The sequence below is a fragment of the Canis aureus genome, chromosome 4 (assembly GCF_053574225.1).
Source record: "Canis aureus isolate CA01 chromosome 4, VMU_Caureus_v.1.0, whole genome shotgun sequence".
Taxonomy (NCBI): domain Eukaryota; kingdom Metazoa; phylum Chordata; class Mammalia; order Carnivora; family Canidae; genus Canis; species Canis aureus.
Genome location: NC_135614.1, coordinates 59,599,784 through 59,625,849, shown reverse-complemented (window position 1 = coordinate 59,625,849; position 26,066 = coordinate 59,599,784). Strand labels below are relative to the sequence as shown.

At 44.6% G+C, this 26,066-nt stretch overlaps 2 protein-coding genes across 2 annotated transcripts in view; one reads left to right on the top strand and one right to left on the bottom strand.

Moving 5' to 3' along the window:
• SLC36A1 (solute carrier family 36 member 1) overlaps positions 1-9,399 on the top strand; it is a 107,288-nt gene extending 97,889 nt beyond the window's left edge. Inside the window, exon 11 of the mRNA XM_077895824.1 lies at positions 8,763-9,399. Coding sequence (XP_077751950.1) covers positions 8,763-8,779 — 17 coding nt within the window. The 3' untranslated portion in view covers positions 8,780-9,399. The remainder of the gene's footprint in view (positions 1-8,762) is intronic.
• Positions 1-26,066, bottom strand: part of FAT2 (FAT atypical cadherin 2) — an 80,957-nt gene that overhangs the window by 29,488 nt on the left and 25,403 nt on the right. The window contains exons 3-12 of the mRNA XM_077895818.1: positions 25,598-25,912; positions 20,441-20,499; positions 18,517-18,828; positions 17,354-17,564; positions 15,684-15,823; positions 14,803-15,084; positions 13,536-13,746; positions 5,753-9,811; positions 3,718-3,914; positions 1,357-1,510 (exon numbers count right to left, since the gene is read on the bottom strand). Coding sequence (XP_077751944.1) covers positions 1,357-1,510; positions 3,718-3,914; positions 5,753-9,811; positions 13,536-13,746; positions 14,803-15,084; positions 15,684-15,823; positions 17,354-17,564; positions 18,517-18,828; positions 20,441-20,499; positions 25,598-25,912 — 5,940 coding nt within the window. The remainder of the gene's footprint in view (positions 1-1,356; positions 1,511-3,717; positions 3,915-5,752; positions 9,812-13,535; positions 13,747-14,802; positions 15,085-15,683; positions 15,824-17,353; positions 17,565-18,516; positions 18,829-20,440; positions 20,500-25,597; positions 25,913-26,066) is intronic.

Here is a 26,066-nt window from a genome sequence, read left to right as displayed (position 1 = left end):
TGGAGTTTTATGTAATGCCTTGTTATTACCTCCAAGGTGTTGCTATGTGGAAAAAAAAAAAAGCAAGTCACAAATAGTACTCTAGAGTGCTTATCTTTGGGGAGGGGCTGGTTATTATATAGACTTTCCAATTTCTGCATAATACATGCCTACAGTGTTTGAATTTTTTAACAATAAGCATGTATTATTTCCATACTTAGAAAAACCACCCAGTTCTTTTTTTTTTTTTTTTTTTTAAGACCCCACCAATCATCCTGCAGCTGAACAAACAGCAACAGAGAGAGATTAGGTAACCTACCGGGGGTGACTCAGCATGCCCATGCTAGAATGAGAAAGGACAATGTTGTCTCCTATCTATCCAGACAGCTTCCTGGGACATCACTCTCACCTGCCACCTCCCTGCTCAGGAATCTCCAAGCCATCCTTTGAGCTACTGGTTCCAAGCCAAGTGTCAGCAGCTGGCCCTCTGAGGCCTAGGCCTTCTGTGCTGCCTGTCCCCACGCCCAGCAGCAGGACAGGGATCTCACTATGGGGCTGTTCTTCCAAAGGAAGCAGACCTCATCCTGTCTTCTCCACCAGACTCTCGCAGCCCAACCTCTCCCAGGCATTGGGTGGTCTACCCTGCAGGGCTGTCTGCTTCCACCTCTGTGCTTTGTCCTCTAATAATAATGACAATGGCAACCACATCTACTGAACTCTTATTATGTGCCAGACCTGAGCTAGACTTCTATATACTTCATCTCTTAGGATTTTTACAATGATACATTGAGGTCTGCAGTATACGCATCTTGAAATCATGCCCTTGACCATGAAGCTTATCTGCCTGAATCCTCTAGTGGCTCTAAAGGAGAGATTTGTACCCCCCACCCTCACTCTTTGTCCTCTCTCCTCCCCTTTGTACACCAGTTTCTGGCCTTCCATCAGGACCTCAGATGTATGTGCTCTTTCCTAAAACAAAACCGTTGTATAAATTCTTCTGCCTTGAATGTCCATCCCTATTACTCCCTTTACTCCCATGCCGCCCTCCCTGCTCCTGTCAAACCTCCTCTTAGCATCCTGCATTTTTTTTTCTTAACTCAGCACATTTCAAACCACTGATTCAATGATTGCCTTTCCCACAAGACCAGATCTTATCTGTCTCTTGATTATGTCCCCACCACCTAGTGCAGTGCTTGGCACATGGTGCCAATATATTTGCTGAGTGGATGTATGTATGGATGGATGGATGGATGGATGGATGGATGGATGGATAGATAAATAAATTCCTGTTTCTTCTCCAAGGAATCTAACATGGTACTGGGCACTGGTATTCATTAAATAAGTTCTTGGCTTGATCCTGTAGCTCAGGAAACCCACCTGTATGAGGATCCAGCTTAAATTCATCTGCCCCAGGTCCATGCAGAGAATATGTGATCTGAGCATTGGTATCAGAGTCCAAGTCTGTTGCAGACACTTTCAAAATAAAGTGTCCTGGAGATGTATCTTCACTGACTTTGCCAGTATAGAGAAGCTGTAAATGGAAGACAAAGAAGAGAGAGACTGTGGGAGATACACCTAGATTGAGAGAAAGGTAGAGTGACAGAGAGGGAGGGAAAAACAGAGAGAGATAGAGAGCAAGATGGGGAGAGGAAAAGAGAGAAGCAGGGCAGGGGTGGAACAGAGAGAATAAGTTGAAACATGCAAGGAAATGGAGATTAAAAGCAAGGAGTAGGATGACAAGAGGACAAATCAGAAAAGAGAATGAATGAGAGAGAAGCTCCACATTGAAAACCCACACTCATAGCTAGAAGGACCTGCTGCCCCCTACTCCACAGGGGCCCTTTCAGGCTTCTGGATGAGGTTGATGAGATGGGTGTGATATGAGGTATTCTGGAAGGTGTCAGATCAAGCTACTCACTCCAGGCCAGGCATCCTGGTCTCTGTGGTGAGGTCATGCTGTCAGGCTCACTCCCTGCCCACACCCCAAGACAGACTCTTGGGTATGAGTCAGGTCTGGACCCAATGACCCCCTGGGTCTGCCCCATCCTCCCTCCACTGCGGGCACCTTCATAGCAGGGGTTGTGGCAGAGGGGAGAGGCTGGAGCATCCTGGAAGCCCAATGTTCCTATAGCTGCTATTCCTGAGCATAGTCTTCAAGCAAACTAGTACCCCCCACTGCAGGGTGTGGGTGAGCATGAACCTCTGCATGTGCTCTGGATGGAGGCTTTGAGCCTGGGTGGGCTGTAGAGATGGGTCCCCAGACCTCTTCTCCCTGGTTCTAGTGATGGTGTTGATCACCCCTGGGAAGGCCAGGTTGGGGGCGGGGTTGATCCTGGTCTCTTCCAGCATGGGGAGCATGCAGGCTGGTTGTTAGGATGGCTAAGGGGAATACGAAAGAGGAAGAAAGTATGGCCACCATCCCCCCAAAAAAGGCTGCCCTTCTGAGACCACCAAAAAGGTGATAGTCTTGGATCCTGCAAAGACATTTTCCATGCATCCTGATAATGTAGGTTCTCTTTTTCTACTATGATTTTATGTGGTTGGAATGTAGAAGACAAAGGAAGAAAAGGGGATGGGAAAATGCATTGTTTTATGTTACAGGGTATGTGATGCATATATGTGTGCAAACAAAGTGTATATATGCAAATGCACATGTAAGTATGTTTGTGTGAGTTTTATATGTATATTTTCTTGTATGGATGGGCATACAGATGGATGAATGTTGTGGGTATTAGGTATATGCTTATGAATCTGTGTGTGTGTGTGTATATATATGTGTGTGTGTGTATTTGCATGTATATATAGAGTTGTTGATGATCCTTTGTGTATGTGTATGTGAATAAGTATGTGGGAGTTTGCATTTATGCATGTATACTGAATGGCTGGATTTTATGTAAATTTAAATTATTTTAATTAAAAATGTTATAAAGGTAAAATGTTAACATTTTAACTTTATCTGAAAACTTTAAGGTAATGCAAATCCCAAAAGTTAAAAATTATTTACTGTATTTAAAAAAATATGTTTAAATGCAAAGCTACAGGACAATGATTGTTCATTTATGTCCTCTAAGAACACAGTTCCATCCCCAACACACACACATACACACACACACACACCACCACCACCACCACCACCACCACCACCACCACTTCAACATTTGTTTTCACAGGAAATTTAAGGTTGAGTTAAATGAAGTCCTCAGCAAAAATGTAACACAGGGAAGTCCGCATGTTTGTGTATACATATAACCTCGGGAGAGCATCTGTGGTGCTCTGTATTACCCATGTAGATGTGGAGTTATGTATATATATGGGCATGGTAGCAGTGCAGGGTGTCTCTAGGGGCTATTCTCTTTGGACATATTTGATAATGAGCCATGCTAACAAACCGAGTGGTGGAGGGGTTTTCCCACTGGGCACAGCAGACTGGAGAATGAAGTTACTTTACTTCTGGATATATTTTTCAGAGAAGTAGACTTTTAAAGGCAGTGTAAGGAGAGAATTATGGACCAACGGTTTTAAAGAGCTTGGTGATATCCCTATGCCAGGGGTAGAAGGGAGGAATTACCTAGCATGTACCCTGCCTAAGGCACTAGTCTGAGGCTAGCTGGGGAGAAGCAAGGGTTGGTCAGTGATGCCCAGCTTCAGAGATAGTTCCCCCAAGCTCTTCTCCTTCCTCTTGGCCTTCACTCAAGCTTCTTTGCCTCCAATGCCACCTCACCCTCACAAGGCTCTCACCTGTGAGCACTGTGGGCTGTTATCATTGATGTCCAAGACGAAGATCTCCACAAGGACCGAAGCCTGGAACTTGCCATCAGAAGCTGTGATTCTGAGCAAGTACTTGGCCATGTGCTCACGGTCCAGGGTCTTCCTTGAGAAAATCCTCCACTCATCTCCCACTTGGCTGATGCCAAACTGGCCCAAAGGGTCTCCCTCTAAAGAGATGAAACAGAGCTTCCAGAAGCCAAGGAATAGGAATGAACCAGGCTTTGTACCATAGGTGGCTTCCCACATGACATTTTTTTTAGGACTGCTGGGAAAGACAAAAATTTCCTCCCTTAATTAAGGACCCACAGTTGTATATTGAGTTATTTGGTGTTATGAAGATTCTTCTGACTTCAACCTATTAAATGGAATTATCACTGTGAGAAGCACCACTCTAGAATATGTAGCTGAGGAGCAGGTTTCTTTTTCTTTTTTTCCTTCTATTTTTTTTGTGTGTGTGTGTGTGTGTGTGTGTGTGTGTGTGTGTGTGCTTTGAAAGGCACTGGGGGAAGTTAAGGAAGCACATTTCAATTTTAAACAAGAACCTTCTGGTATCTGGTTTATCTGTTCAACAGTAGAGAGGTGGGAAGTGACCGAAAACACTAAGCTCCCTGAGGTTTTTTGTTTTTTGGGTTGTTTTTTTTTTTAATTTTTATTTATTTATGATAGTCACACAGAGAGAGAGAGAGAGAGAGAGAGAGAGAGGCAGAGACACAGGCAGAGGGAGAAGTAGGCTCCATGCACCGGGAGCCTGACATGGGATTCGATCCCGGGTCTCCAGGATCGCGCCCTGGGCCAAAGGCAGACGCCAAACTGCTGCGCCACCCAGGGATCCCTTTGGGGTTTTTTGTTGTTGTTGTTTTGTTTTTTAAATAAATGACAACACAGACTACATGGAGGTTTCCATAGATCACTAGGTTTGCTTCTGAGTCATTTTTTCCTTGACACCAAGCACTGATAGAGGAGATGGATTTATGAGATTCCAAGATTCCAGAGTTCCAAGACTCAAGTATTCTAGGAGTTGATGATCTATTGACATTTATTCTATCATTCGGAGATATTAAGTCTTTAGTGTTTTTCAGTCTGATATTATAGGATGATAAGATTCTATTTCCCTACATCTCCATATTTCAAACAGCTCTGATACAGGATCTGTCTCTATAGGAATTTATGAATTTTGGTTGTAACTTCAGGTTCATTAACTTTCTCCCAGACAGCTGTGAGAGCAGAAGGAACCATGTCTATGGGGATGAGATGACATGGCATCCAGGAGAGAGGAAAAGGGACATTGAGAAGAAAAGAAGCTCTTTTTTTTGGCCCCTGGCTAGATGGTTCAGCCACTGGACAGAGATTGGGGTAGTTTAGGTTTTCAATAGGTATCCACTGAGGAAAGCAGCTCGTAGGGTGGGGTTTTAATCCCAGACCTGACTCAAACTTGGAGTGTAACCTTGGTTGAGTTTCTGCCCCTATCTGGGCTTTGGTTTTCCTGTGTGTGAATGAGGGGGTTGAACTGGAATCAGAGCTATGGAAGTGTTTTCACTCTAACACGTATGTCCTGTGATTGACTTAGGAGTGTTTCTAGTATCTTGCTCTGGGCAGAATAGACTCTACAGGGGCAGTCATCTGACAGAGTTTCCAGGGATTATACCATTATTGATGCCTTCCCCATCCTCTAGAAGCTAACTGAGAGCAGTTACAGTATCTCTCTTCTATTCTATTCCACCTAAAATAGTAAGAAATTCTCTCTACAAAACACCTGCCAATTTATAGGAAACTCTCAAGAGCTTTTTCAAGTTAGATATTACTGGCATCCTTGTAAGGTGAATGAGAACAGGCATGCCACATTCATAGATGAAACAACTGAGATCCTGGAAGGTTAATTGATTTACCCAAGGTCACATTGCTAATAAGTGGCAGAGCCAGGACTGAAACCCATGTCTTAGGGTACCTCTTAATAGACTTTTTTTATAGTACCCCAGTTCCTCCATACCAAGACACATATCCTTACCTGTGATATAGCAGGTGACCTGTCTGTTCTGCTCAGTGATATCAGCATCCAAGGTTTTAAGAGTGGCCACAACTTCACCAGGTTCACTGTTCTCAACCACAGATCCTCTGTAGTCTTCAGAAGCAAATTGGGGAGCATTGTCATTCTCATCTGTAATGGAGACTTCAACCATAACCTGAGAAGATAGCTGGATAGTCCTTCCATGGTCATAGGCCACCACATAAAAGCGGTAGGTCTGGTGGGTCTCACAGTCAAGTTCCTGAAGTGTGGTGATCCAGCCAGTCTCACTGTCAATGGCAAAGAGCTCATGGATATTGCTACCAGGGTCCACTGGCAGCCTGTAGCTCACCTGGCCATCATTCCCAGTGTCCTGGTCATTGGCAGTCACTTGAATGACTGAGGTCCCCACTGGCATGTTCTCAGTGAGAACAGCCTTATAGGGATCAGCCTCAAATATAGGCCTATTGTCATTGACATCCTTCACTTGGATATTGACAGAGACCAAGGAAACCAAGTGAGTATCATTATGGGGACAATGTGCCATTAAATCAATCTGGTACCATTTGGTGGACTCATAGTCCATGGCCTTTCTCACCTTTAGAACTCCTGTGTTTCGGTCCAAGGAGAAGACACCATCTTTGTTGCTCTCTGGTGTGGTGCCCTGCACTAGGCTATAGATGACTGGATCTTGAGCAGCCACTGCTTTAACAGAACCAATTTCAGACCCTTCTGGAAGATCTTCAGATGCAGAGAAAGTATACAGAGGTTCGGAAAATTGGGGCAAGGATACTTCATTAGGAACGACCTGAAGTCGTAACAGCACCAGAGAGTTCCAGTGAGGAGGACCCCCATCTTGGGCTTTGATTTTTAAGTCAAAGGCCCGATTTTCCAATCCCACCAAGCTCTCCTTCACCTTGACAACACCAGTAATTGGGTTGACTTCAATGACCTCTTCATCCAAGTCCTCCATTGAGTCCACTGAGTAGGTGACATCTGCATTCTGCCCCTCATCTGCATCATAGGCCAACACCTGGATAACTGGGGAATCTTTACTGACATTGGATTGAATGGATACTGTGTATTCAGATGCTTTAAATTGTGGAGGGTTGTCATTTTCATCTGTCAGGATTATCTTCACAGTGCAGAAAGCCACTCTTCCTCCTCCATCCTGAGCCATGACTTTAATAGCAATAACTCTTTCTGTTGAATTTTCCCGATCCAGTTTCTGCAGAGTAGTGATCTGGCCATTGGGGTTTATGGAGAACTTCTCACCTGCCAGCTTATTGATGATGGTATAATCTACAGTGCCATAAGGACCACTATCTTTGTCGATGGCTAGCAACTCAATCACCTTCGTTCCCACCTTTGCATTCTCTGCTAATTCTGCCTCATAAATGTGCTGCTGGAATTCTGGGCTGTACTTGTTGGCATTTGTAGTGTTGATATACACTGGCACAGTTGCTCGGAAGACCCCATCAGAAGCACCTACCCTCAAATTGTAAGAAGAGTCCAGGTGCTTTTTGCAAAGGTTGAACATAGAAATTATTCCTGATGAACTGTTAATGGAGAAGTGCCTGTCCTGATTGCCAGAAAGAATCAGGTACTCCAGACGGGAGGTGTCCCTGCTGTCAGGGTCTAGAGCTTGGACTTTAAGAACCAGATGTCCACAGGTTGCCAGCTCACTGACATTGGCTTCATACTGAGGTTGCCTGAACTCTGGGGGATTATCATTTATGTCAGAGACATTAACAACCACAAGGGTTTCACCAGTGAGTGGGGGGTCTCCTCTATCCATGGCCCTGACCTTCACATGAAAGTGTTGTTGAGTTTCATAATCCAGCTCTTGAACTGTGGACATCTCCCCTGTGCTCCCATTGATCTGGAAAAATTTGGAAATATCTGAGCCATCCTCTACGATCTCATAGGAGACATCACGGTTTTGCCCTGAATCCTGGTCAGAAGCCAACAGTTGGATCACAGGGGTCTGGGCAGGCAAGCCTTCTGAGACTGAAGTAGTGTAGACCAATTGAGAGAAAGTGGGAGGATTATCATTGATGTCTTCGACCAGGACTTCCACTGTGGCTTCAGAAAATGACCCCAGAGCTGTGTCTGTGGCTCTGACCGTGAATACATGTTTGGTCTTAGACTCATAGTCCAAAGGGCCTGTTACTGTTAGAACACCAGTCTTAAAGTCAGTGGTGAACAGCATCAAGGGCTCTTCCTCCACAATGTTGTAAATGAGTCGGAGTCCCTCTGGACTTCGAGCCTGGGTGTGGAGAATGGGGGTATAGAGTGTGATATTTTCAGGCACTCTCACTTTGTAGTAAGGACTCTGAAATAGTGGGTTGGATTTATTTCTTACAGTGACAAGTACCTCTTCCTCAGTCTGGAGGGATGGGGTTCCTCCATCCCGAGCAAAGACTTTGAGGTGATACTTATTTAAAGCTTGATAATCAAAGGGTTTCTTCAGTGATATGTCCCCAAGATAGGGGTCAATTCGAAAATATGTGTAATCTTCTGCAAATGCATATGTGATAGCACCATTTACTCCCAAGTCCTGGTCAGTGGCAGATACCTGAAAGAGGACATCCCCTGGCTCTGTGCCATCTTGGATAATTGTGTAATAGGGCAGATGCTTAAATTGAGGGTGGTTGTCATTGACATCCTCAACAGAGACTCTGACCAGAGCCTGAGCCACCCGCTGAGGGGTCCGATTGTCCCTCAGTTCCACTGCCACCTCATAAGTATCCTGTTTTTCTCTGTCAAACACCACACCTTTTGTCTGCAACACACCTGCTGACTTGACCATATGAAACATATCTGTGCCATTCAACAGGAAGTAGGAAAGAGTGTCGTTCAGATGATTGCCCTGGGCGCCAAGGATCACCAGTGCCTTTCTGTCTTGTAAATTCTCCTTCACTGTTGCTCTGTAGACAATCTTATCAAATTGTAAGCTTGTGTTAAGGGCTTGTGTCAAAGAAATTTTTACCAGTGCAGTATCGTGATACAGGCCATCAGAAGCCTTGATGGTGAGCTCCCGAGAGACTCCCAGGAAAGCAGGATTCAACACAGATATACGACCTGTGACGGGATGGATGGCCACAGCTTCATCAGCATTGCCAGTTTTGATGCTATAATTGACTTCTGAGTCCTCATCACTGGCCCGCACGATGAGGAGCTCCATACCCCGATGAATGGGCTTCGCTATTGCTACTTCATATACCTGGTCAGAGAATCTGGGAGGAGAATCATTTACATCTCTAACATTGATGATGACCTGGACTGGCCTGGATGCAAATAAGATAGGGTTTCCTTGGTCATGGACATAGACACTGAATTGGAAAGAGGGCATGTTCTCATAATCCATTTCTGATATGATGATTAGGGTTCCCATACTGGGATCAATTTTGAAAAACTTCAAAGCTTCTGATTCCAAAATTTCATAGACCAACAAGGAATTAGCTTCTTCGTCACTGTCAGAGGCACGAATCACAAGGGGGTTGTTGTTTTCATCCATTATCATGCTGTACAATGGAGCTGCTTCACTAACTTGACCCACAAAAATGGACTTTAAGAACATGGGGGCATTGTCATTTTCATCAATGATGTAAACAAGAGCCATGACATCAGTAAATGCACCTGCCATATTGCTGCCTCGGATTTTCAGTTGGTAAGATGAAATTTTCTCATGGTCCAGTTTCTTCTGGGTGGAAATGAGTCCAGAATATGAGTTCATGGAGAATACACCATCCTTGTTTCCCTCTCTTAACTCATAGGTAACTTCTGAGGAGCTTGTAGCTGACACAAGGAGGATTGGGGAACCAACAGGGATTGATTCAGGGATTTCTACAAAGTACTCAGCTTTGGAAAAGATGGGGGCACTGCTATCTGAGGGGTAGACATTAATGATCACTGTAGCCAGGTCATGCCTCTGTGGGGAGCCTTGATCTTCTGCCTTGACTGTCAGACTATACCGGGCGTGATTTGCCTGGTTAAGTTTCTGGGCCAGAGTGATGATGCCTAGCAAGGTATCGATGTTGAAGAAACCCTCGCTGTTCCCTGAAACAAAAGACAAGACAAACTGAAGTTTGCCGCACGGCAAGAGAGACTAACTTGGCTTTATAGATCAGTAAAGGGGCTATTACACAAAACTTGGACAGGACAAAATCTACATGTTATGCTACTCTGGATTTAGTTATGATATAGTATATAGGGAAGATACCTACTTTATAAAATACCTTATGTGATGCATATGGTAGCTACTCCATAAATGGCAGCTTCAATGATTACTCAGTTTTGGGGTCACAAACTAAGCTACAAATCAAAGCTATAGGGGCACCTGGGTGGCTCAGTGGTTGAGCGTCTGCTTTTGGCTCAGGTTCTGATCCCAGGGTCCTGGGATCGAGTCTTGCATCATGTTCCCCACAAGGAACCTGCTTCTCCTTCCGCTTGTGTCTCTGCCTCTCTCTCTGTGTGTCTCATGAATAAATAAGTAAAATCTTTCAAAAAACCCCCCAAAAAACCAAAGGTATAGAAGGTCTTGAAAGAAAGGAAACATATACTTTTCAGGAAAAGCACACTCCACTCTATTTCAGTGGTGGCTTTTATAGGTGAGTTTAAAACACTGCATTATCTGCTCCCCCATATAGTCTATGGTGGGAAGGTCCTTGGGTCCTTGTCAGGCTTGGGGGTTGAGTGGCACAGAGTTAAGTGGGGAGGAACTGGATAGGACACACAGACCCAGAGGCTCCTGGTCAAATGCCCTTTCTACCACACTTGGATTTCCTAAACTTAAGACAGTCTCACATTGCCTTTGCAATTTTTTCAATATCCAGCCTCTACCTTTACTATTTTGTACCATTATTTAATGGCTATTTTCCTTTAAATTGGTTCATTTTCTTAAACTTAAAATATTTTAACAGGCAACTTTTGTATTGCTATTTTTTAAAAAAGAAAATCATAAAAAAAGAAAAAATCATTATTGCTTGTCATAAAATCAGAGGTTACCATAGAAACAAGTCAGTGGGAAAAAATATCTTATTAAATTCTGGATAAAATCTATTTCTTGCTAAAGGATGTGAGCCTGAGACCTATCCTTTTCCTACAATAAAAACAGAGTAGCAAGGATTAGAGAAGAATTATAGAGATTCTATAATTTCCTAGTACCTGGGAAAAGTTTTGTCCTTGACTAATCAGGAAGCCCAAATGAGAATCAAGGGAGAGTACTTTCTCCACATCTGATTGCCTATTTTTTTCTAGGCCTTTTAAAATTTAATATTTATTTTGATAAATGCACAATAATATTTCAAATTTAAGTTTTGAGGAAAGTTATGGTTATACAACATTATATGATTCACAAAATATAATGTTGAAAATTAGTTCTATTTCCCTAAAAATGTAGTTTCTCAAAGTTATCAGTTTTTAAAGTCTGACCTCATTTAAACAGCAACAGTTTCTTCCTTCCTTCCTTCTTCCCTTCCTTCTCTCTCTCTTTCTTTTTATAGGAAGAACAGATAACATGAGATCTACCTCTTAACAAATGTTTAAGGTTATAGCACAGTATTGTTAACTAAAAGCACAATGTCATACAGCAGATCTCTAGAATTTCATCTTGCATAACTGACATTTCCCCCCACCCAGTTTTATTGAGATATAATTGACATATAATGCTGTGTTAGTTTAAGGTGTACTACAAATGATTTGATGTACATACATACATATTGCAAAATGATTGCCAAAATAAGTTTAGCTAACATCATCTCACATAGGCACAATTTTTTTCTTATGATGAGATGACTACCTATTTAATGCTCTGACTTAGTAACACCTGAGTAATTTTGCTCACCAGCAAGGGTACAGGTCTTCCACTCAGGAAAGTATTGCTCTTTACTATTCTTATTCTGCTTATCATTCAGGTGCATATTTTATTATTTCAATGCAAACAAATAGCTAGGCTTCATCACAGAACATTCCATCTGATTCCCCCCATTTATGGAAGCTATTGTCCAGTTGACTAGTGAGATGAATTCCTAATTTGCCCTTGTGATACAAACCCTAAGTTCCATCAAAGAATACAGTTTCAGTAGGTAGACTGTAATTTATTTTTTTTTTAAATTTTTTTTTTTTAATTTTTATTTATTTATGATAGTCACAGAGAGAGAGAGAGAGAGAGGCAGAGACACAGGCAGAGGGAGAAGCAGGCTCCATGCACCGGGAGCCTGACGTGGGATTCGATCCCGGGTCTCCAGGATCGCGCCCTGGGCCAAAGGCAGGCGCTAAACCACTGCGCCACCCAGGGATCCCTAGACTGTAATTTAAAAGGAGTTCTATTAAAAGTAGCCAAGTAAACTACCTACGGGTAATTATAATTTAGATTATACTGCTGAGAAAAAAATTAGGGCACAAAATTGTATATTCATTTCAATCTCACTAAGGCAAAAGATGCACCAAAACGATAGGAAGGAAATATACACAATTATTTTGTCTGTACTGAAAACTATGGCTGAGTGCTATTTTCTTCCTTATGTATTCCTGCTTCTCCCATATTTTAGAAAATGAGCATGTGGTACTTCTATAATCAGAAGAATATTTTAAAACGAATCTTAACTTATCTGTAAGATAAAATTAGTACCTCCATCAGTGGGGTTGTCAATGAGATGAAATGATATAAAAGATGTGACTATGCTCCATAAATCACAAAAATAAGCAATTAATGGGTTAGAATTTGTATTATTTTTCTTTAGTGATGCATAGATTTCTGCCACATGGCAAGGTATAACAACTTCTGTTTCTTAAAAAAATGTAAAAGCTCTGATTTCTGGAAAGTTTATAAGCAATAAATGAACATTCTGCTCTATGAGAGCAAAGTCATCTTCACTTTGTCCCTCCACAACATCTAGCACTATGGAGTATTAATTTTATTAAAGATAATAATAATTATTAAATATCATTAATTATGGATTAGCAAACATTAAAATTATTAATAATTAGCTAGATACTAGGTATTATAATTTTTGTTTCTTTAATTATGTGTAATTAACACTTATCAATGATAGCAATAAACCCCTAGCATTCATATAATATTTTACAGTTTACAAGATATACTAACATACATTTTCTCTTTTAATTTTTATAAAAGGCTTTCTGGCACAAAGAATGTTGTTCCCATTTATGAGAGGAGGAAAACCATATAATAGATATAAAGTCACAATACAACTTTAACAGAAAATGTTACTCCTAAATGTAATTCCTAAAACTGTCCCATACATCTTATAAAGTATTTATAGGTGGGATCCCTGGGTGGCACAGCGGTTTGGCACCTGCCTTTGGCCCAGGGCGTGATCCTGGAGACCCGGGATCAAATCCCACATCAGGCTCCCGGTGCATGGAGCCTGCTTCTCCCTCTGCCTATGTCTCTGCCTCTCTCTCTCTCTCTCTGTGACTATCATAAAATAAAATAAAATAAAGTATTTATAGGTCCCTTCTATTGTAAAGGCAAAGGGAATTGCCTTTTAAAATGTTATGTGGACTTCATAAACATCCTTCACATATACGATTGTTGGTGAATTTATATAGTATGTACATAAATTCTCCCATTACTAAATAGGCCCTTAGTTATTATTCTTACCATCTTTGGAAGTGTGTTAAGCAATTATAAGCTCAAAGAATACTCTACAAATGATATTTGCCAAAATTTAGAAAGCCTGGCATTTGACTTGCAGTGGTTTTTCTTATTGCCATAAACTCTTTCCTCATAGTTTGGACTCATTGTCAGGCCTCTCACCTTTGAGGAGGGAGTAGTGGATCTCAGCATTGGCTCCCCGGTCAGCATCCATGGCTCGGACCTGGAGCAGCTCTGTGCCAGAGGCTGTGGTGTCAGGAACACTTGCCTCATAGTGGAGCTGGGTGAAGCAAGGTGAGTGGAGGTTTCCATCCTCCACGTGAATGGACACCCACACGAAGTTCCTCTTGATGGGCATCTCCTGGTCTCGGACCTATGGGCCCAAAGGGATAATGCCATGAACAGAGAAAGGACTGCAAGAAGGCAGGGTCAAATAAGGTCAATGAGATAGAATGCCAGTGAAAAATATACCTATTTGTAACTCTCTGTATTCCTTTAAATTTTGCTCTCATTTATACTCTTTTTTAAAATAAATTTATAAATTAGTGATTATTAGGCTTGACCATTTTCATGGAAAATCCCGCTTTAGGAGGAAGGCAGAGATAAGCACAGAAACAGTATTTTCCAAGTTAGGTCTCAGAAAATATTAGTTCTTCAAGATTTTACCATGTTAGACAGGAAAAAAAATTCTCTGGTCAACTAAATTTAAGAGGCATTGAGTTAAATGAAGTTAAAGTTTTCTTTGCTGTAGAATTTTACAGAGCCTTTAATGTATATTAATGTGCCCAAAGGATGATGAACTGACACATAAAATGCTGCACCTTGGGTCAGGAAGGCTAGCTTTGATTCTGGTTCCTTCATAAAGAACTGCATGATAGTGAGCCTCTGTGGGCCTCAGGTATGAGAGTAGTGAGTCAGGTCAGGGTTGGGACTGAGTGAGACACATTAGGCATGCAGGGCATAGACTGAAGGAGGCTCACTCTCAGGGTCATAAAAGTGCGGGAACCAAACCCTGAAAGTGAATCCTTCTTCAATTCTGTGCCCGGCACACCTCATTCCCTCACCATGGTGCTAGCTCCAGGGCGAATAGTCTCTGGTTCTTCCCAGCTCTGACACTGTGTCAGTCCATGTTGTGGCCATGCAGTCATGGAGCAGGGAGAGAACTGTTGAGGGGTATTAGAGTGAGCTCAGAGAAAGCCAGGGTGGCAGGAGCTTCTTTGGCAGCTATCCCCTCTTCTTTACTCTCAAGCACCCCTTAAGCCTGCCTCTGTCAGGCTGTGAAATGTCACATCTCATGTCATGGATCATCATGAGCATCAGCACACCTAGCTCATCAGGGGAAAGAGAACCTTCAGCATTGCTCCATATGTGTCCACCCCCACACATCCACATGCAAGTGCATCCTTCCCTGATTTCTCAGTTTACTCACCATGACTGTCAGTGTGTGCTGGGAGGGGCCTAAACCCAGGTCCAACTTCCCCACAGTTACCAGGACCCCACTGCTTGGGTCCAGCTGGAAGAGGCTGGCACTTCCCGGGTCTTGGCTGCCATGTATGGTGTAGATGAGGCCCTTGCCCTTGTCTGGATCCGTGGCCTGGACTTGGAGGAGCTCAACGCCTGGCAGTGTATCCTGGGGAACTCTGACTTCATAATGAGCCTCCAGAAACTGGGGGCGATGGTGGTTAACATTGGCAATCATGATGATGTAGACCTAGGGAGGAGAATGAGAGAGAAGGTAGACTGTAAGCTCCAGGGGGTCAGTGACCTTGTCTGTCTGGTTCTTCACCATATCATTTGTGCCTAGCACAGTGCCTGGCACACAGCCATCACTCAGTAAATATTTGTTGAATGAAAGACAGGATTTCAAAATCCCTAGGCTTTGAAATCACATGCAGTGTAGTGGTTTTCAAAAACAAAATTCTGGTTAAAAGGGCCTTTTCTTCAAGTGAATTTTTTTGTGAAATTCCAACATATGAAACAGATAAAACTCTGGCTGAAACTAGGGTAGAAATCTAGGGCCCCACTTACCATCATTCCTCATAGCCATGGTAGCCCCTATGGAACTCTGTCTTTAAATGAAAACTGCTCATCTAGACAAAGTCCTTCATTACCAGAGATCCACAATGGGAACAAGAATTGCCCCAAGACCATAGAAGGCATATCAGGTAAGACTGGAAGACAAAATTTTGGTTCCAAATTCAGTGCCCTCTGAGATACACCACATCCACTGAAAACCTTCTGTAGCTTTATCCCAACCAAGGAGGCCTCCCATCCCATCTTGGCTCAGGAGTCCCTGGGGAGACCTCTAACCTGAGTGGCAATGGTGTGTGACCCATCGGTCACCTCCACAGTCAAGTTATAGCTCGACCTCCTCCTTGTGTCAAGAGGCTTGGCGATGACAATGCTGCCTGTGGTCTTCTCAATATCGAAGTCCATGTCCTTGTCGCCACCTGGAGTGGGAACAGGGGGGAAAGCACACATGGCCTCAATGATGAAGGCAGCAGTAGTGCAACGGGATTTGGCTAGCAGATTTAGAGGAGGTGATAGTAGATCCTGTCAAGTTATTGTCAAATTTTTAAAGATCTAAATGATAGTACAGAGAAAGGTAATGTTTAAGGACTGAAGAGTGCCAGAGGAAGTCCAGTGTCTGCCATAGAACGTGTTCTGCTACCAGGACTGAAACATGCATGAATAATGGAGCTCTACATTGTGGCTTTTCAGATAGTTTACATAGTCTAAAGGAGCCTGTATGTAGGGAAAAAATGAAAATAACTCCGTTCACCAGGAGGGAATTGATTTCATAAACTATACAAATCTAAATATGGAATTAATATGCAGCTATTTAAATGCCTACTAAATAGAAATCTGTTTAGTGGCATAGAAATATGTTCACATTATATTTTAAAAGGTTATAAAACAATACTTTAATATAACCCTAAGTGTGTGTGTGTGTGTGTGTGTGTTAAGAAAAACAACTAAATGAAAATACATCAACATTTTAGCAGTGGATTATCTTCTGACTGGTGGAAGTTCGGGTGATTTTAATTTTCTTCTCTGCATTTCTTAGTGTTTCCTAAATGATCTACAGAATACATGTGTTAATTTTATACAAAAGAAAAAAAATCCAAACAAAAAGAATGGTGAATCAGAATTGAAAGTAGATCCAGGAGTCAAAAAGCTTGGGACAGGTGTACATCCAATCTCTGAACCAGGGTGGGAATCTCTATAATAGGACTCTATGGTTCATGTGGTACTTAAACTCTCAGAGGTTCTTGGAATTCCTGGCTGGGTTTCAGAGGATCTACAAATCCTTATATTTGTGTGCAAACGTTGGTGTGTCCACATGCACATCTTTCGGGGAAGAGGGCCTGAGTGTTCATTAGAGTCCCAAACGGTTCATCAGATTACCAAAAGGGTCTGAGATTCCCTCTTCCCAGATATTTTAATAAAATCTTCATTTAGAGACAGTAAGGAATTTCAGAGAAGACCAAAAGAGCTTGGTCTCTATATAGAGACCTATAAAGAGAATGGACACTTTCCCCGATTGTGAGGATGGAACCTGGGATTAGAATATCAAGCATGGCCCCAGAGTACAGTGGTCTTCAAGCTCATGGTGAATGATGGCAGCTTGACATGGATCTCACACTGAGGCAGTAGAGGAAACACAAAATTTGTACTGTCTCCTGAGTCTTCCAAGCACTTGGAGTAACTGTGGCTCTGCCCATCTCTGCCTGGGAGCTACCAGTGAGACCATGGAGGTTCTCCCTGAGATCATAGCTGGTGTGGAAGGCCAGTTTGGCAGAAGTGGTGGTTCTACTCACCCACTGCCCCAGAGAATAAGGGGAGAGACAGTCACTAATCATAGACAAAAGAGGGGCTGCCAGGGAGCATGACCTGAATGAGAATGCTCAGAGGACTGTGCTATGTGGACCAGGGCTGGTTTATAAGGATGGAGGGGCTGGCCCTCCTAGAGCTCTCACCAGAGATGTTGAACCAGAAGAGCCCGGGTCGGCCCTCAACACTGATGACGCCCACCATGTGGTTCACAGGGTCTGTCTCCATGACTGTAAAGCTGTAGTGGGGCTCGTCAAAGGCCAGTGGTATGGATGAGGACCGGGGCTGGGGGATCCACTCGATGTGTAGCCGGACACTGGCTGAGAGTGGTGGCTGACCACTGTCTGTTGCTTTGATCTGAAAAGAAGCCAAACCTGAAATGGAGGCTGTGTCTGTAGGATTGGGGCCAAGAAATAAGAAGACCCAGGTGGTCAGTGAAGAGACAGAGTACCCTGTGACTAGTGGAGCTGGACTTTTATCTACTTATCCCTTCATTCAACACACAGTTGAAGGCTCACTGTAAACAGGCACCGTGCTAGTTACTGCTGGCACAGTGGTGAGCAAAACAACCTGTGCTCAAGAACTTCAAGCGTAGCAAAAAAATTATCAGAGCCTTAAGGTGTGGTTCCTGAGATGGACTGTACATAATGGGCCATAAACATAAACTAAATAGAATTTATGGAGCTTTCACTAGTATCCCACCCTGCTCTAAGAGCAATATATGCAATATCTAATTTAATTCTCATGACAGCCCTGAGAGAGGTACCATTGTATCTCCCTTCTGCAGGAGGAAATGCATTCAGCGTGCTGAATTCAGCTCCCTGGGATCATCTGCCTGGCCAGCAAGTAGCAGGGATTGGATTCGGGCTGTCAGACATGAGAGTCCACATCTTAGCCACATGTTATATAGGCTTCCTACAAGGAAAATGTTCTTATTTTCATTTTACAGATGGTAAAACAAAGGCTCAAAGAGGTTCAGTGACTTGTCCAAAGCCACGCAGGTATAAAATGGCAGAGCTAGGGTTGGAATGCAGGCTTACCTCCAAAGTCTATGCTACTCTCACCAAAATCCTTACCTCTAAGACTAGAGCAGATTTCCCAGGTGAGGACCTTATTGCCTTCAAAGAGAAAGGCCAAGAATTCTGATGCTTTCACTGATGTCAGGGCTCCCATTTCTCTCAGAAAAAGCCAGAGAAGGGAGTACCACCTCCACCATGCCTGATGGCTATTTCCCTTCTCCTGTATCCTCAAAGAAAATCACTAACCAGTTATGACTCTCCCCCCTCTGTGGCCTCCATCCCCTCCTCACCGTAAGGATATTGTACTCCCCGGCCATGAAGATGCTGCTGGATGACACCATGCCTGTGACTGGGTCAATACTGAAGCTCCCCTCATCACTCTCCTCGATACTGTAGGTGACTCTGCCATTGAGACCCTCATCAGGGTCTGAAGCCACCAGCCTGTACACGGGCCCAGGGGTTGCCGGGCTCAGCCTCTCCGGAAGGCGGACATTGAAGAGCTTGTGGGAGAACACAGGGGGGTTGTCATTGACATCTACGATGTGTATCACCACCCTGGACGTAGACTTTAGGGAGGGCTCTCCGTTGTCCAGGACAGTCACCTGGGGACAGAAGAGAGTATGAATGGCCAAGTGTGAAGCAGTTAATATGCATCACCACCCACTGCAACCCTAACACGTGACCCCTGCCTTCAGCGGCCTGGAAATAGGAGTCAGTCTGTTCTTTGGTATATGCTTATGAGTTTTATTATCCTAACTTCACCTACTTGGAACCCAGCTTTCTGGTAACCTCGCCCACAGGAAAGCCAGCAAGAACAGAAAAAAGAAACTAGTAAGAATTAGAAGAAAAAAAAAAAAAAAGCCACAGAGGCTCTAGAGAAAAGTGGTGCTCTTTACTCAGGAGGCCCATGGGCCATTTCTCAGAGACCATTTACTTTTTATTTGCTTGTAATTCTCACAAGCTTTGTTCTCTGGTTTCCGTAAGCTACTGAGGGTTAGAAAAAACAAATGAGAAGATGTATATAAAGGAGTGGGTGGTACCTTTTGAGTCAGGCGTGTGGACCGATGCATGAAATGAAATCCAGAGTGAGAGAAAAGGCACTAAAACAATTTCAGAATCAGGGGCTATTTCATGTTAGGGCAAATCGGCCCATGCATCAATAGCCCCAAGGGCATCATGCAAGATAGGACATTTGCACTCTAAATGGTACTGAATTTTTTAAATATTTTAAATATTTTGGTGTTTAAAGATAAATACCTCTACTGAACTAGGGAGGATGCCTCAGTCCCTAGAAGGCCATTTGCAGCAGCTGCTTACTAATAATACCTATTTCTGACAAAGGGAATGTGCCAGAGCTAGGAGCAGAGAAGGCCAATTTATTTCAGTTCTGCTGAAGAATGTGTGCCCCTCCCACCTGATGTCTTTAGGCCTGGAAGAAATGCCTGTTCGTGAGCTATGAATAGCTCTAGAGGGGGCATAACTAGATTCCTTCTGATTTACTCCCCTGTGGATCAAGACTGACTCCCCCTGTTGGAATGGGCACCAGGGATGTTTATATGATTTTAGAGATATCCTAGAACCCACAGATCTAGAGAACAAAGGTCTGGGTTTTCATCCAGGCTCAGCTCCTGACCTAGTGCTTGACCTTGGGTGGCTCTCCCTCTGACTGTAGGGATGGGCTGGAAACCATAGCACGCGTGTACTGTGTGTACCGCTCCCTTTTCCTGCACTTGCTGCAGGCTTTACTAATCAATCAGTGCTTCCTGCCCAGCCCAGACAAAGTTTCAGATTCCTTCCCTTCCCAGTGCTGGAGAGCCAGGGAAGACTCTGATAATCTTCATCACCAACCACAGCAAGACTCAGCTTAAGAAACTCCTCCTCCCTGAGCCCAGTGCCCTCCTCAGCCACGGTGGTTGGAGACGTGCTAGTGGCCCCAAGGCCTGGCTAGGCTTCTGCTCGGACTCCTTCAGGAGGTTTTAGAATCCAGTGAATGGGGATCCCTGGGTGGCGCAGCGGTTTGGCGCCTGCCTTTGGCCCAGGGCGCGATCCTGGAGACCCGGGATCGAATCCCACATCGGGCTCCCGGTGCATGGAGCCTGCTTCTCCCTCTGCCTGTGTCTCTGCCTCTCTCTCTCTCTCTGTGACTATCATAAATAAATAAAAATTAAAAAAAAAAAAAAGAATCCAGTGAATGAGTTCAGTACCATTACTTACCTCCAAGATATGTTCATCCTTGTTCTCTCTGTCCAGCTGCCGGGCTGTGGATAGGAGACCTGGGGGAGAGGTGGAAGGAGGGAGACCTGAGCAGAGGGCTCCCAGGGCCACTTACTCAGGAGCAAGTTCACAGATACATCCAAATCCTGGGCTAGAACTTTTCTGGTCTTTGGAGGACAAGGACATTAAAGGGGGGATGGGACTCTGGAGAAGGAGAAGGGAAAGTGAGGAGGTGGGAGAGTACAGCAGAGATAATGGGATCAGCGGAGGCTCCCACCTGCATCCCGGCTTCTACCTTTAGGAGGGATGCTGTGCACAGGTTCTATGGTGGCAGGGGAGGGGGGAGGCAGCTGGTGTCCTCTGGGTCCCGCTCAGCTTGCCTGGACATTGAAGAAGGTGGATTTGGTTATCTGCAAGTCTAGTTTTAATTTTCTGAGGCACTACAAACTATAAATTGAGGCCATCTGAAGCCACAGAGGAGAGAAGGTGCCAGTTTTCTGCAGGCATCAGGAAAGTCAAGAAGCAGATTATGCGAGAGGGGCATCCAAGCCCACAGACAGAGAGGTCAGGGCTGAGAAGGGAAGTTCTCTTCAATGAAAGCAGAACAAATGAGGTCAATGGATCATCTGAAACTTTCAGTAAGGTGTTTTTGTTTTTAAATCTTATTTAAGGGGATCTCTGGGTGGCTCAGTGGTTCAGCGCCTGCCTTTGGCCCAGGGCATGATCCTGGAGACCTAGGATCGAGTCCCGCATCAGGTTCCCTGCATGGAGCCTGCTTCTCCCTCTGCTTGTGTCTCTGCCTCTCTCTCTCTCTCTCTCTCTCTCTGTCTATCATGAATGAATGAATAAATAAATAAATATCTTTTAAAAAATAAATCTTATTTAGGCAATAAAAGGATGGAGTAATGAAATGAAGTATGGAGATGGGGGCTTGGTGAGGGGACAAAGGAGTGGGGATTCAGTGTTGGGGTGGAGCCTCCCATGCTGGAGCACGTGTGAGGAGTGGCCTCTGTTAGCTAAGTGTTCTTCCCTTGCACACTAGAACCAAGTCACCAGGAGAACCAAACTGCCTCAGGCATGGTGGGGAGCAGAAAGGTTTCCTGGAAAACCCCACAGCCAGAGACCCTTCCAGTTAAGGAAGAAAGGCACATTCCTCTGAGACAGTGTGAATATTGTCCCAGATCCTCCCACCCAGCTCATCCCCAAGGTAAGGGGCCTGATGGGCAAAGACCCAGGATCCAGGGGGCCTCCAGGAGGAGTGCAGGGAAGAGAGGTCCTCAGCGGGTAAACCTTTCCTCTGGTTCAGTGCTGACTTTTCTCCCTGCACCTTCTCTCTCTCCACCCCCTCTTGCCCCTTTCCCTCCTGTCTGTCTCTGTTTCTCCCTCATCCAACCTCCTCCCTTCATTACCCCTCTCTTCCACTGGGAAGACCCCAGTCTTCCCCCTGTTTACCTCTGAATCTTGCACATTCTTTCTCTGGTTTTTCTTCTCTCTCTCCTTTCTCTCCCCAACACATCCTCTGACCTTCTAAGAGCCAGCGTCCTGTGGAATTGCTGCCCATGGCATTGCCTTCGTTGTCAGCCTTATCCGCCTCTCTGAGCTCAGTGTCCAGATTCCCAGGAAGTGCCACGCCCAATGGGGACATAGCAGAGTTGCCCCACAGGGCTGTGTGAGGGCCCACTGAGCACCCTTCCTGGCATGAGGTGGGCCCCTATCCTTTCTCCTCTCCAAACAAATGTTTCCTATCACCCACCTCAAGCCCATCTATGACTTTTCCTCATCCAGTGGTTTTCCAACTGCTGTTGATTCCACTTCTAATGGATTCCAGATCCTTCTACGCCATTCACCCTGACCCACCACAGTCTAGGTCTTAACCCCAACCACCTGCCCACCTCCCTCTCCCCCAGGATCCCAACAGTCAGCACTCATGGAGCTCCTGTGTGTCTAGATGTTCTTCCAAGCTCTTTATATCTCTCTCTCAATTAACTCATCTAATCTTCACAACCACACAGGAGAGGGCCATTATCATTTGCACTTCACTGGTGGGAAAATCAGGCTTTGAATAGCTGAGTAAGTGTCCTGAGATCCTAGAGTAGATAAGTGAGGGGAATAGGATCTACCTTCAGACAACTGACCTACTTGCTGGCTCATCCTCCCTGCTGGCTAGGGCTCCAGTGACTCTCCCTGCCCCCGTGCCCCTACAGACTGCTGCCTATCAGTCCTCCATACCCTTTGGCTGGGCATCCCCACCCCCACTCCATGCAGCCATTGTTACTCTACTACATGGAGCAGCTCCCTCTCTCCTCTGAGCAGTAGTGGCATTGAATGCCTCAAGGCCTGAAACTGTGTTTCATTATCTTCATATCTCAACATGGCACATAGTTTCAATGCTTCATAAGGGCAGACACCTTTAAACATTTGCTGAACAAATGAATGAAGCTCAGGCTTCCCTAGAGATTGTAGATGCTGGCAGAGATTCATTCATTCATTTCCTTCTTATTTATTGAGGTCCTACTGTGTGCCAGTTACTGAAGATATTATAGAGGGCAAAAATAGTCAAAGTTCCTTTTCTAGAAAGCTTTTGAAGCTTAGTGGAGGACAAGGATAATTATCTATGTGATAAGTGTTTAAAAAAGAAAGGAGTGGATGGTGCTAGGAGATGGATCATAGCATCAGGAAAAACTCTCAAGGAATAACAGCTAGGCTAGGATCTGAAAGAAGAGCAAGAGTTAGCCAGACAAAAGAAGAGGAGAAGAAACTTACGGAAGAAAGAACAGTGTGTGCAAAGGCCGTGTGCCAGGACAGGGCATAGACTGAAATAGGCCGCATGGCTGAAACCAGAGAATGACAGAGTGAGAAAGGCAGGATGAAGCCCGAAAGGTCAGCGTGGGCCATGTCGGACACAAGTGTATGAGACATGACAGGTTCTGACTTTATCTTAAGGATGTGGGGAAACCATCCAAGGCATCCAAGCAAGGAAGTGGGATGATGTAATAGGAGTGATAAGAAAGGTGGGCTAGGGGCTCCACTGCTGACTTATTATTTAATTTTTAAAGTTCATGCTGGGGCAGCCCGGGTGGCTCAGTGGTTTAGCACTGCCTTCATTCAGCCCAGGGTGTGATCCTGGAGTCCCAGGATCGAGTCCCATGTCAGGCTCCCTGCATGGAGCCTGCTTCTCCCTCTGCCTGTGTCTCTGCCTCTCTCTCTCTCTCTCTCTCTCTCTCTCTCTGTCTCTTATGAATAAATAAACAAAATCTTAAAAAAAAATGTTCATGCTGGTTCAGATTTCTTCTCAACTGCAGAAAGACTAAGAACATCTCTGTTCTCTGGGGCATTTTGCCAGACCCTCTGTCAGGGAACTGTTGACAGTAAACAGAATGGGATTTGGAAGATGCTGAGAAGCCAGTGCCTTAGGTGAGAGACCTCTTCCTTCTTCTGAAAGGCTTAGGACAGGATGGGCCCAGGTAAAGAGGCAGCTTAGGCCTATATTCCAGGGCTAAAGGGTCCTTCTAAAAGGACTAATCCATTCCCTGATGTCAAAAGTTAACAGGAAAGGCTCCAAACAGATGTCCCTGTGCAAATAGACACTAGTGTCCTCTACCCACTGTCTGTCCCAGGACCTCAGGCTCATGTTCCTCTTTGTACCCTTTTGTCTTAAAGATGGGTGATGAGTTTTCTCCCTTCCCACCTTCTCCAATCTCACCAGGGTTCTGTCCTTCCAAGAGTCAATTGTGGGAGGGGCACAAGGGTGGCTCAGTCGGTTGAGTGTCTGACTCTTGGTTTCAGCTCAGGTCATGATCTCAGGGTCTTGGGATTGAGCTCAGCAGGGAGTCTGCTTGACTCACAGAGTTGGGCTCTGTGCTCAGCAGGGAGTCTGCTTGAGATTCTCTTTCTCCCCCTCAGCCTCTCCCCACTCTCTCTCTCTAAAATAAATAAATAAATCTTTTTAAAAGTGAATTATTAGAACCAGAAAATAGGATCTTGGGTTCAAAGAAGAAAGTGTCAGCCTCCTCTGCTATAGGATTGTTGTTCATTCTCTAGGAGGAAGATGTGGCCTTAGAGATGTACCCAGAGTGCTGAGAGCTAGCTCTCAAATTCCAACACCAACAGGAGCCAGGCAGGCAGCATAGATTTGGGAAGCAGGCTGGGAATGGTACAACTGGGAGTGAGGGAACCATGAGTACCAGAGGACATGCACCTGCTCTGCACAGAGGGCTGCTGTTGGCTCCAGGCAGTTACAGCCCTGTGCAAATATGGGGTTAGTATGGCCAGATCTCCTAGTTGTTTATGAACAATGAGAAATTTGGAGTGTTTTATGGAATTTTTAAATGTTGGCAACAATTTGAAAAATGATTGATTAAAACTTGTGCAAGCCAAACCGAACACCTCTGAGGACTATGTCTGGCTCACAGCTGCAAGCTCATGACCTCTGGATTCCTCCAAACCGTCCACCATCCTTGCCCTAGATGGCCTTGGGCCAAGGATAGATATTTGTGAGATGGTTGGCTACACCAAAGTGGCTCTCCATTGCCACCACTCTGTGGGCAGGCTTTAGATCAGTTCAGAATGAGGGTGAAGAGATTCAGTGAGGCTATTACTCAGGGGAAGGGTCAATTTAGGAGCACTCAGGTCTAAAGTAGTCCCAGCTTGACCACCAGTCAACCTGCTTAGCTGCCCTAGGCCTGGAGGAAAGAAAGAAAGTTAACATAAGTAAGAATTTTCCCAGAGACGTGGACTTTGTAGAGCAGTGGTTCTCCAACTGTGCACACATAAGAATCCCCTGTAAATAAAATATGGATTTCTGGCCCCAACCTGTGTTCTGATTCAGTAGGTATAAAGTGAGGCCTCAGAATTTGAATTTCTGGGGCATCTGAGTGGCTCAGTGGTTGAGCATCTGCCTTTGGCTCAGGTCGTGATCCTGGGGTCCTGGGATCGAGTCCTGCATTGGGCTCCCAGCAGGGAGCCTGCTTCTCTATCTTCCTACATCTCTGCCTCTCTCTTTGTGTCTCTCATGAATAAATTAATAAAAATTTTTTAAAAAGATTTTGAATTTCTAACAAGTTCATAGGTGATGCTGATAATGCTGGTCGAGGACCAAACTTTGAAAAGCACTGTTGTAGAGCTCCCCCCATTCACCCAGATTTCTGAGGTCCTTACCTGTAACAGGGTGAATAACAAAGAATCCCATGTTATTCCCACTGGTGATGTTGAAGGTCAGCTTCCCTTTGGAGCTGGAGTCCGGGTCCCGGGCATCCAGCTGAAGCACAGAGGTGTGCAAAGGTGCATCCTCCCGGACGGAGGGGTAAAACACGGGTCTGGACATCTGGGGCGGGTTGTCGTTGACATCCGTAACCTCGATGTAGACTTCAGTTACAGAAGAGAGAGGTGTGGAACCCCTGTCCACTGCCAGTACCGTCAGCCAGTAGCAGGACACAAATTCTCGATCCAGGGGTGCCAGAGTCTGAATCATACCTAAGGACAGTTGATCACCAAACCCAAAATACTTTAGAGCCTAAAATAGCTTTAGAAATAATCTTCCCTAATAGTCCCCAAGCAGTACTGTGGACATAGGAATTCCACAAGAAAAGGGGATGCAGCCAAGATGGTGTGGGAGCTGCTGAGTCAA